The sequence below is a fragment of the Drosophila teissieri genome, chromosome X (assembly GCF_016746235.2).
Source record: "Drosophila teissieri strain GT53w chromosome X, Prin_Dtei_1.1, whole genome shotgun sequence".
Lineage (NCBI taxonomy): Eukaryota > Metazoa > Arthropoda > Insecta > Diptera > Drosophilidae > Drosophila > Drosophila teissieri.
Window position 1 is genome coordinate 6,375,963 of NC_053034.1, and position 11,417 is coordinate 6,387,379.

Below are 11,417 nucleotides of genomic sequence, written 5' to 3' on the forward strand. Positions count from 1 at the left end.
ACAAACAGTCTTTATTTTAGCTGTGCTCCCATTTTTGGCCAAGTTATGGCTAAAACGCCGATTGAATATATCCGATTTTTTACAATTTTTTTTTCGATTTTTTTATACAAAATAATCAGTATTTCTTCGATAACAATAAAAGTAGTTGTCCAAAAGTGGAATGCCATATCTCGTTGAATTCGTAACAAAATTCCCTATCGATCCATGTGTTCTATCTATCTATCTATCTATTGCATTTCTGTGCATTTGAAGGTAGAAAAGAGATGGTTTCAAGTACTACACTTACACTTACCAGCATATTTCATATCCATATTCACATTCATATTCCCCACCACCAGTGGTTTTGTCAGCCAATCGATTTCGGAATGGACTTTTCTGGTTTTCCGTTGTTGTACAAAAGCTTTCTTTAATGGCGTATACACAGAGGGACGCACGCACAGGCATACAGTCATAATAGAATAACAATAATTTGGGTATGGGTATGGGTATGGGTACATGTACGTATAGGCATACATTTGCATGCACTGCAATGGGGTCTGGGGTCAGAGGTCATGGCTCAGGGGGGCAGGGGACGGGGGGACAGGGGAGTTTGGTGTACATAAATAATCGGATATGCCATAGCTGCCGCATATGCGCATACCTATGTACATGGCTGGCCTAGGACTAGGACTTAATCTAAGCAAGCATGCAAGTCGTGTGCATCAGTACGTATCTAGATTTAAAGTTACAGTAGAAAAAAAAACAAAAAAATATGGTAGCAGTGGGAGTAAACAGGGCACTGTGGGTGGTGGTGGTGGGTGAACTACTAACTAAGGGCCAGGTGCTCGGTGTGGGGCTTCCGCTCCAGCTTGCGGGCCTGGAGGCGCTGCAGCGGCGGAATGGCGAACATCACCAGGCCGCTGATGGCGATCATGAGGCCGGCCATCAGGAAGGCCGGCGCATACGAGTCCGTCAGGTCGTACATCCAGCCTGGGGAGATGGTCAGAGGTCAGAGGTCAGAAACAGAACATACAGCTATCCAGCTTTGGCGAGTACTCACCTCCGATGGGCGGACCGATGAAGCTGGCGATGCCCTGGAAGAGCAGCAGCAGGCCAAAGGCGTTGGTCAGCTTGTCCAGACCCAGCAGGTCCACCAGGATGACCGAGGTCAGGCCCACGTAGGCGCCGATCGTGAAGCCGAACACGCAGCAGTAGAAGGCCAGGGTTTGGAAGTCGTGGCACAGCGGCACCATGGCAGTGGCTAGTGGAAGAGCAGGAGAGGATTACACCAAGGGCCGATCAGATCAGATCAGATCAGGAACTTACAAATTCCGCAGGCTGTAAGGCAGACGTTGTAGACGAGGAGGCGGTTCACCCACGGCTTGTCCGAGATGTAGCCCAGGATGATGCGACCCACCGTGTTGGCCACGCCAATCGTGGCTATCAGGTAGCTGGCATCCGACTTGGTCAGCTTCAGGGTCTCCGCGTAGGCGACCACGTACAGGTAGGGAACGTTGAAGCCAATGCTCGTGCAGAAGTTGGACACGGAGAAGATGACGAAGACCATGTCCTTGAGCAGTGAGAAGTTCATCATCTCGGCGAATGTGTCGCGTGTCTCCTTGGAGCAAGTGATGCAGCCGCAGCACTTGGTCTCCTCCTGAAAGGGATGAAGCGGGTTATTATCGCCAAAAATAAAGGTACAAGTACAGGGTGTACAGGGTGTACGGGTGCTCCACCCCGTGGTAATGGAAACCCGCTTTGGGTCAGTCCGGGTCACTGCCAACTTGGTAGGTTTAGCATGGAAATGTAGCAACGCAGCTCATGTAAACCAAATCACTGACTTAATGAACACGCGCCGCCTGGCGTTCAGTTAAGCGGATCGACCCGTGGAGCTGGATGCCAGTGCCGAACGGGCTCTGGTCAGTGATTCACCGTGCCACATCCACCATGGAAATGGAGGAGTTCTTCGAGGACAGCGAGGTATTCGTGACGGGCGGATCGGGAGTGGTGGGCAAGGCGCTGGTCGAGAAGCTCCTGCGCTCCTGCAGCGTCCGCCGCATCTACGTCCTGCTGCGCCCACGCAGACAGCTGACGGCGGAGCAGCGGCTCGTCCGCCTGCGGCAGGCCACGGTCTTCCACGTGCTGGCCGCGGAAAGGCCACAGGAGCTGGACAAGATCGTGGCGGTGCCGGGCGATGTCTCCTTGCCGGGACTGGGCATCGATCCCGCGATGATGCAGCGCATGAGGGGTGTTTCCCTGGTCTACCACTGTGCCGCCACCGTGCGCTTCGATGAGCCGCTCCGCGAGGCCCTGCGCCTGAATGTCGGAGGCACCTTGGAGGCGCTCAAGTTCGCCGAGACTCTGCCGCAGCTGAGGGCCTTCGTCCACGTGTCCACGTTCTACAGCAATCCCTATTTGAGGCGGGTGGAGCCCAAGGTGGGTGGGTTGGTGTTTTAGGGATCCAGGACTGCCTGGCATGCTTTTCTGATCCTGCGGCTCTCATCCTTGCAGTACTACTCCTCGCCGATGGACTGGCGGCTGTGCCTCCGACTGATCGACGAGGTGCCAGACGACGGGCTGCTCAACGCCGTAACAAGAAAGTAAGTCCACGGATTGTATATAATGCTCTATCACTTGGTTATCCCATGGCTCCCCGCCACAGGCTGATCGTGGGCTTTCCCAACACGTACACGTTCACCAAAAACCTGGCCGAATCCCTGGTGAATGACTACCGCCATCGGCTGCCAGTCATAGTGTATCGCCCTTCCATAGGTAATCCACGGACCGCAAATGCATTAGTCCCTGATTTACAAAACGTAGCCTTTCGCAGTTCTCTTTGCCGTGGACGACCCGTCGCCCGGATTCTCGCCATCCCTGATGGGTGCCATGGGACTGTTCGCGCTGGTGGGCGCCGGCATCCTCAAGACTGTGTACTTGGGCAAGGACATTCGGCTGGACATCACGCCGCAGGACATCGGCATCAAGAGCATGCTGTGGTACACCAAACGGGGCTACGAGATCTACAGGCAGGGTCCGCCGGCCGAGCTGCCCGTTTACCTGTCCTCATCGTGCACCCACGTGCCGCACACCTTCACCCAGATTGCCGAGCAGATGGACACGCTGGACCTGTGGCGCGATGTGGCCTTTGAGAAGAACCTGATGATCCCGGGCTGCCACTACACGGACCGGCGGTGGGCCTACCAGTTCCTCGTCTTCACCAAGCAGATCCTGCCGGCCCTCATCCTCGACCTGCTCCTCAGGATCTTCGGGCGGAAGCCCGTGCTGATGAGTGCGGTGCGCAAGGCCTACCAGACGCTGGAGGTGATGCAGCCCTTCATGTTCAACAACTGGGACAGTCCCGGAGTCACAGACATGGAGGCGCTTTCCCAGCAGCGCCAAGGGTGGGTCCACTTAGTAGTCACTATAGTTTCGCCTCTCATCGTTCGCCATCCCATCCTCTCCAGATCCGCATTCAACTTGGATGCCTTCCAGCATCCGGACATCCATGGCCTGGTGATCCAGTGCTGCGGCCACATGCTCCTCAGTATCCGAACGCACTTGCTTCGCGAGGATCCCAAAACGCTGGGGCGTTCCAAGTTCATCCTAAGGATGTGAGTATCTCTTCGTGCTCCTTACATGGTCGACTTCTAGTGAAAATCTTGCAGCAAGGTGACCCTCTACCGGCTGTTTCGCCTCTTCCTGCTCTACAAACTGATCCTCTGGATCTGGAGAAGCTATCTGGCGCATCGCTTCTAAGCTACCATGTTTTAGTGCTACCTCTGTTGCCGTGCTTTTTTTTTCTAAATTAAGTCAAGTTGAGTTTTAAGTCAGCTCAAATACATCGAACACCGTTCGCCGTTCTAACCGCACAGACTTTGTATTCCACATCTAAATATTTTCAATATTTCCTTAAGCCGATTAAATAGCTGAGTCTTTAAAATATAATAAGTAGTGGCTACCACATCTTATTTCTTTACGGAAGCGCAGCAGAGAATGGGACACACTTGTAGCCTTTGATAAAAGTACCTAAAATCATTCACCCACCGAAAAGCAGCACTCATGTCCAGCTTCCTAGTACTATGCACTTCATATGCGATGCATTTGGTTGGAAAAGCTCACCTGACTCTGTGAAATGTTGGTGCTCTGGCGAAGGGAGCCGTAGCGCTTTATAACGCCGGAACCGGACATGGAGCGGTTCAGATCGTTCCTGGAGCTCACATAGTCGGGCAGGTTGTGGAGCGAGCCCTGCGCACGAAGAACAGAATAGCATTAGACCTCTCCACATCCACATCCACATGCAATCCAATGCGGCTAGCCTACCTGGTAAAGGGCATCCGGGCGGTACATGGTGCCACTGGCACTGCGCTCGCGATGCGCGTCCCTCAGAGGAGTCAGCTGCAACTGGCTGTGGCACTTGCGGGCGATGTCGTCGTTGCTGGTGCTCTTCACCACCGCCTGCGGTGGGTCACTGCTCACCAAGGTGGCTCCCTGCCCATTGACGGCGCCGTTTGAGTTGTTGTTCTGCCACATGCAACAAATGGAAGTTAGATCACTCGCTCTTGCAACTCATTTGCCATTTGCGTGGACTCACCAGACTGGGCTTGAGGTTGTGGCCAACGCTGTTGGAGCGACAGAGGGCACCTCCGGTGACCGGAGTATCCGTGCGCTGCGGCAGCTGCAGGTACTGATCCTTGGGCTGGATCTTGAGTGGCTCCAATTCCGCCGGCGTCGTGTTCTGGTCGATGATCGCCGACTTCTTGCCCAGCTTGGGAGTGCTCGGCGTGTTCGGCGGCGTCTGTGGCGGTGCCTCCATTTCCAGCGGCCGGAACATGGCACCGAAGATGATGCAGTTGAGCACGATGCCGCCGATGATCAGCATCGCACCGCGCCACCCGTAGCTGCCGATCAGGAACTCCGTGAGCGGCGCGAAGACGAAGGTGCCGAATCCGGAGCCGCAGACGGCGATGCCCGTGGCCAGGGATCTCTTGGCCTCGAAGTACTGCGTCACACTCACGATGGCCGGCAGGTAGATGAGCCCGAAGCCCAAGCCCGTGCCGAAACCGATGGTGATGATCAGCGTGAGGACATTCTGGGCGAACATGCTCACGATGATGCAGCTGGCGGCCAAAATGGAGCCCGCTATGGTCACCGCACGACAGCCATATCGATTCACGAACGACGAACTGATCGGTCCTGCAAGACAAATGGATTAATGGTTAATCATAATTGACCTTTGAGAGTGGACTATGTGGCTCACCGGAAGAGAAGGTCACGCCCACCATTATGGAGGCAATCCACGCCGTGTAGCCTTTGCCCTCGTTGAAGTAGTCCAGGAACTCATTGTAGAAGATGCCAAAGGAGTAGGTCATGCCATCGGCTGCGGGAGAGAGGAGATCACTCGGGGATTAGACACACACATATGTATATATTGAATGCCCCATGTAGGTAACGTATTCCCAATGAGCCTGCCCAAAGTGGATTTGGTTCGATCAAACTGGTTGCCGTGCGGGCGCTGGCCATAAATCAGTTTAGCAGGCAATTAATTAGGGCTCCCATTTCATCAGGATCCCCACCGCCCCCCGCACCAGTCTGCTCTAGCCCCCATCCCACCAAACGGCAACTATTTCCGTGACCAGGCAATTACAGCCCACACGGCGATAAGATTATCGGCTGCGTATCGACGCACTGGACACTTGGCCACAATTATCATCCCATTGATAGTCGCACGGCTCAAGTGGTGACCGCACTCCACCTCCACCTCCACCTCCACCTTCAGCTCCACCTCCACCTCCACATCCACCCAAGCCTTCAGCGTATCGGGTGGCAGTATCTGGATCGGACCCTGCCGATAAGTCCCACCTCCAATCCAACCCGCTGCACACCCTGATTTGCGGCGATTAGAGTGCCTAAGTATTTACGATCCCAAAAATCCACGACATGCCCATTACTTTTATTCCCGGCCACTTTCGGTTGCCGGGTCGCTCCAATGCTCCAATGCTCTTGGGTTTGATTTATGGCAGCCGTAAAGTTGGCGATGGCCGCCTACCCGCCGCAGTTACCCAATCCCAAACCCAGTCGGTCAAGTCCTCCTCCGGCGGCAGCCTAATTGCAACCCACTTTCCATTTCAGTGGACTCGACTACGAAAGTACCGAGGGTTCTCATGCACTGCAGTACTGTAGCCCTTAATCACGGAAATGCTGAGGACTCGCACTTACTGACTATGTGTATCATGAAGGAGCCGAAGACCACCACCCATCCCCAGCCGCCGTCCGGCGGAGTGGGCTGTCGCTCCATGTCCATCTCGCAGGCCTCATGCTGCTGCTGTGATTTTCTGCGCGCCGGCGGTCCGTGTACCATGTTGTCCTGGTGTCGCCCTGGGCTGATTGCTCTGCTCTCCGGAAGAACCTTGACCTGCAAGTGCGCCTCCTCTTCTCTCCACTCCACTTCTCTACTCTCCGGTTGCACCTGCTGCCTGGATGTGGCAACTGCTGCTGCTGTTGCTGCTGCTGTTGCTGCTGCTGCTGATGAATGTGCTCCTTAGAGCCAGCAGCTCATGTTGCAGAAACTGAAACGGGAAACAAATGGCAGCAATTAGAAGGCAGTCCAAGACCAAGATGGGTCCAGCAAGTCAAGTGCCGCACCCAGCAGCAACATATTGAAAACACGTGATGAAGAGGATGTTGTTGCTGGTGTGTCTGCTCTGGTTATCTGGTTATCAGCCGAGTTCGGCCAAATTCATTGAACCTGCCTAAGCATTCAAAATAGATTGACTTTGTCGAATTTTCTAGTTCTAGTTCTTCAAAACAAATCGCACAATTCTTTGCATGCCACTAGAAAATGGGGCGTGGTAAGCCGATTGGCTTCAACTTACAATAATTACCCCAGAATATGTGCTAATATACATAGAAGTAGGTGGCGGGCCAAATGTAGGCGAAGCAAACCAAATCAAAGCAGTTATCAGCCCCCCAGTCACCTCTTGACCCCAGCCCTCCAGTCCGCCCCCCCCCCTCATCCTCATCCTCATCACTGTTATTTGGCAGATTCCGCTCACGATTCCACTGTCCATTGTCCAGTGTCCAGTGGAAAGCCAGGAGAGGTGGAACATCTCGCGGCTTATCAGGCTCGGCTCAGAAAAACACCAGACTGAGGAGGAAGATTGGGGCTGAGTTGTTTGCCATTTGGACCCCCAGCGATCAGCGCGAAAGTCGCTCGTTTATGCGGCGAGAAGTCACGAATTGAAGCTGCTCTACCGCGAATTCTCAATATTTATAGCATATGGCAGGCAGCTAGTTTGCTGTGTGTTGATCCTCCAGCTCTTCAGCTTTGTAGTTAGTATAGATACATGTGTATATGGGCCTTCGGATGCTGAAATGCTAAATGCTGAATGCTGCCTGCTCAATCATTGTTGTTTTTGCTGCGTTTTTGTGTGGTGGAAACAAAGCGCAAAAGTTGCAACAATGCCGCAAGATAATTGTGACGTGATAAAGCAGATGCGAACAGAGGGGCGTGGTGGGCATTTACACCCCCCCACCCCGCAGGCCGAACAAAAACAAATGGCATTTCACTTTTTCCAAAGCCATATCAGCCAGTACTTGATATGCACACCACACCATACACACACACACACACACACACACACACACATTACACTGAAAGCCAGGCGTGAACAAAGGCTAGAACTTAACCTAAAATTGATTAGGAGCGAACAATCGAACCGTAGTACATGCATGGTGCATAGTACATAGTACATAGTACATAGTACGCCATAGTACACATATTATTACATACATATGTATGTGGTTACTAGTCAACAGGAAACGCATCCCCAGCCTCTCGAACTTAGGCGGAGTGATTCATCCGTCGGCGTCGCTCTTTTGTGCAATCAGAGACAATTAAAACAAAACAAAACAAATCAAATCAAATGAACGCAAATGAGAGCCGTACACTTCCACCTCCAGAGCCTCCGGCAATCCCACATTATCACTGGACTCAATTCGGTTGCTCCAAATTCTGGCCATGACATTCAGGCGTTCGCATCTCGTCTCACAAACGAATCCCATATCGCCGACAAAGAGATTGCGCATACGCAACGTTGGCGGCGCGAACCAAAGGAATGTAGCTAGTGCCATTCGTATTACTGCAATTATTGCTGAATATACGCCCCCTGACCCAAACTTAAAGCAACACTTAAATGTCATGACACATATTAAATTTATTGTTAATAAAATATTTTATGAGGCACGCGCTAATTTGCATGTTTAGTGCGCCAATGCCTGCGATTAGCTCCAATTTGTTTTCATAGACCACGAGTTCAGTTTAGGACAAAGATCTGAATCTGAGTACTTAGTACTTAGTACTTATGCACATCTGCACCAAAAACTTTGATGAACCGGTTGCCAACTGGATCGTAATCGGTAATTACTGCTCAATTCTACTGCACTCCACTTGTTTATCGTGCACTTTCGCCCGGCAACCAGCGGCAACCACAGCAATGCCCATGCTTCCTCCTCCAAGAGCGATAGCACTTGCACTGGATGCACCCATGCACCCATGCACCCAGTCAGTCACTCATCCATCGGGTGGGGGCCACCACTGGCGGGACTTTGCCCTTGACCCATCTGCATTGTGAGTGTAGGAGTGTAGGAGCTCGTAGAGATAGCCCCGAAAATGTGACAAAATGTGCGCAGTAGGCGAAATGCAGTATCAGCAGAAGCGACGACAAAAGCAAGAGCAACGAAAAAGCAGAAGCAACTAAATAGCAAAAGCAGCGAAAAAGCACTGAGAATTATTTCGATAACTCGCCAAAGCAATGATCATTAAAATATCGCCATTCGATTGGACACCAGTTGGCTTTGTTCCAAGTGCAACATGGACACAAAGTATGAGGTGTTGAGTATTTAACTTTAACTTTAAGTAGCAACATTTTCTTCGTGTGTAGCCCCGAGGTTTCTATTTGGCTACTATTTCTGCAAAGTCGTTGAACCATCGGTATCACAACAAACGAGAGTGGACTGCCAAATAAAAGAAGGGGTATCAGGCAGGGAGGGGCGAGCAGGTGAGTCGAGTGATTCACCCCCCTCGTAGGTACATATGTGATCCATCTCCAGTTGCCAACTCCTTAACTATGAGAACTCTGGGCAGGATTTATCTATCCATTTAGCCATCCTTGGCAGCTGCAACTGCATCTCAGCTGAGCGCTGGAAGAGCTGCCACTCGCACTTTGTCACTCGCACTTTGTTTATTATGAAATTAATACACTTTGCTCGGCACTAAATGAATTTCAGCGTTTGCGGTCACGGATTTTTAATTACTGCGACCTTGGGCTTACTTTGTGCCCACTTCCCATTCCCACAACCTCCCATCAATCACCTGCTGCAGCTAACCAACCACCAGGCTGTTGAACCTGCCCAGGGAAAGCTACTGACCCACTAACCGGATCCTACGGCTTCTCTGGCGGAAATTCAGGACGAGATTCACTGCCCTTCTCCTAGTGGATACAGTATCAACTTGAACTTGACGAGCGGATTGCATTCTTAGGAATTTATTGTTCAATGTTTGACTTCCCCACTCACGCACTTCCCCCCCCTGATCCCGATCAATCTTTCCCAGCGATCTTGTCCACAAGGGCTTAGCATTCAGTCAACATCAATATCGGGAGCTATCAATATCGATCACGGCCACCTGTTGAGCGATAAGGGGATAAGCGGATAAGCGGCGGAGGAAATGGGGAAGGGGGAAGGGGGAGGAACGAATGCACTTTCTGTTCTTTTTCTCCCACGTTCTGTGGCTGCAGGCGAGAAAGAGAAATCCGAAAGAGCCGAAAGTAGAGAAGCGATCTGTTTAAAAATAGTTGCGACGAAATGCATGCATTCTCTGCACTCGAATGGGCAAGCCAAAGACTCCAGGCGATGGGGAGGCGCCTCTGGAGAGGATTGGATTGGATTGGATCCGTGATGGGTGATCGGTGATCGGTGATCCGATCCGAGGTAAGAGTTACGACATAGTGCTTGAGCTCTGCGGATATAGCCGCCTTATCTGATCCAGCCGACTTACCTTTCGCCTGTTATTTGGTAATTAATTTGTTGCTGCCTGCACTCTTTTCCGCCTTTTCCCCTCGCGATTGCTTCACTTTACGGCGGCAGTGTGCGAATTTACGACTTTGTTGACAGTTTGTGTTGCTCGCGTTACAATTGCAGTTGTCCAATCGTCGAGATTACGGGTCGGGATCGGGATCGGAATCGGAATGGGGATCGGGATCGAACTCGAGCGTCGATATGGTTCAATAAAACTGAATGAATGCGCTTTTTCGATCGTACAACGGGCAATCCTTGGCAACTGGCCACACTCCTCGCTGTGTCTTATGTATGTCCTTGCTGCGCATGCACACTCGGTCACACTAAACGGTCACAATAACGGTGAACTTCGCCTGCTGCACGGCTTCCTTCCCGATGCCGATGGCTCAGGCAGAGTCTACTTCCAAGTGGCGGGAGCGAGTGAGTGACACACTACTTCTTGGCGAGACGCAACCGATGTCGCTGGCAGCACGGCAGGCGACGAATTAAAATTAAATGCGCGCCGTGTAAGAGCAGAACGCCGAGCGGCCGAGCGGACGAGCGACCGAGCAGCAGGCCGATGAAGCAGAGGGAGAAGCAGAAGGAGAAGCAGAAGGAGGAAAAGGAGGAACGGCAGCAAAGAAAAGCAGCAAACTGCGGAGCACTCTCCTCCGCTCCAGGCCTCTCGCGCCGCTCCCTCGCTCCTTATCAGTATCAATGGTCAGCCCCAAAGAGCGCGCATGGAGCGGAGCGCGCATGGAGAACTCTGGGCGCAATCCCGCCCGAGTGGGAGCATGAGTGGGAGCAGGAGAGCGGCAGAGCGGGAGAGCGCCGCCAAGTGATCGGGAGCCAATACGCTGAATTTGAATTGTGGCCACCTTATCAGTTTATAATATTTCGTACAGGTTTCGTGCTTCCAATTGTGTTGTCCACATGCAAATAACACGGCATTTTCGGGTGGCAGGGGGTGTCTCCCCCTCTCCCTCCCCCTGCCCCTCACGCTTACGCCTTTCTGCCTTTCTGACTTTTTGCCTTTCTGGCTTTCTGGCTTAGTGTTAAATATTAATTAACAAATTTGCTCGAGTTGAACTGTGCGTAAATCGAAATCACTACGGCCATAAAACGCGGAACACAATCATAACAAATGGCGTGGAACACACACTGTTTTTGGACCACACTGAGCACCATCATACTCTACTCCAAGTCGAAGTCCCCACTTTCCACTTTCCAATTTCCAATTCCTTTTCCCATTTTCCAAGTGTTTGGCTTGTCTGCAGGTGAGGATGGCAGCACAGTGGGGCAAACCCTATTACTTTTGGGTTTTCTTGCTTTTGGTTTATCAAAGTCGCGGCTATGGGAGACTAGGGAGACCAATCCCCGCCAGC

At 52.1% G+C, this 11,417-nt stretch overlaps 2 protein-coding genes across 2 annotated transcripts; one reads left to right on the forward strand and one right to left on the reverse strand.

The window, feature by feature from the left end:
* Positions 1-394: 394 nt before the first annotated feature.
* Positions 395-10,597, reverse strand: LOC122623026 (monocarboxylate transporter 12). The gene is made up of 9 exons (XM_043801913.1): positions 10,034-10,597; positions 6,196-6,545; positions 5,237-5,356; positions 4,571-5,172; positions 4,300-4,500; positions 4,099-4,224; positions 1,306-1,636; positions 1,040-1,240; positions 395-969 (listed from the first exon to the last, which is right to left on the reverse strand). Exons 2-9 carry the CDS (start codon positions 6,335-6,337, stop codon positions 806-808), a joined length of 1,887 nt encoding a protein of 628 aa, XP_043657848.1. The 5' UTR covers positions 6,338-6,545; positions 10,034-10,597; the 3' UTR covers positions 395-805.
* On the forward strand, positions 1,860-3,843 carry LOC122623027 (fatty acyl-CoA reductase wat). Its single transcript, XM_043801914.1, has 6 exons — positions 1,860-2,415; positions 2,491-2,579; positions 2,642-2,751; positions 2,810-3,380; positions 3,444-3,590; positions 3,645-3,843. Exons 1-6 carry the CDS (start codon positions 1,876-1,878, stop codon positions 3,733-3,735), a joined length of 1,548 nt encoding a protein of 515 aa, XP_043657849.1. The 5' UTR covers positions 1,860-1,875; the 3' UTR covers positions 3,736-3,843.
* Positions 10,598-11,417: the final 820 nt, after the last annotated feature.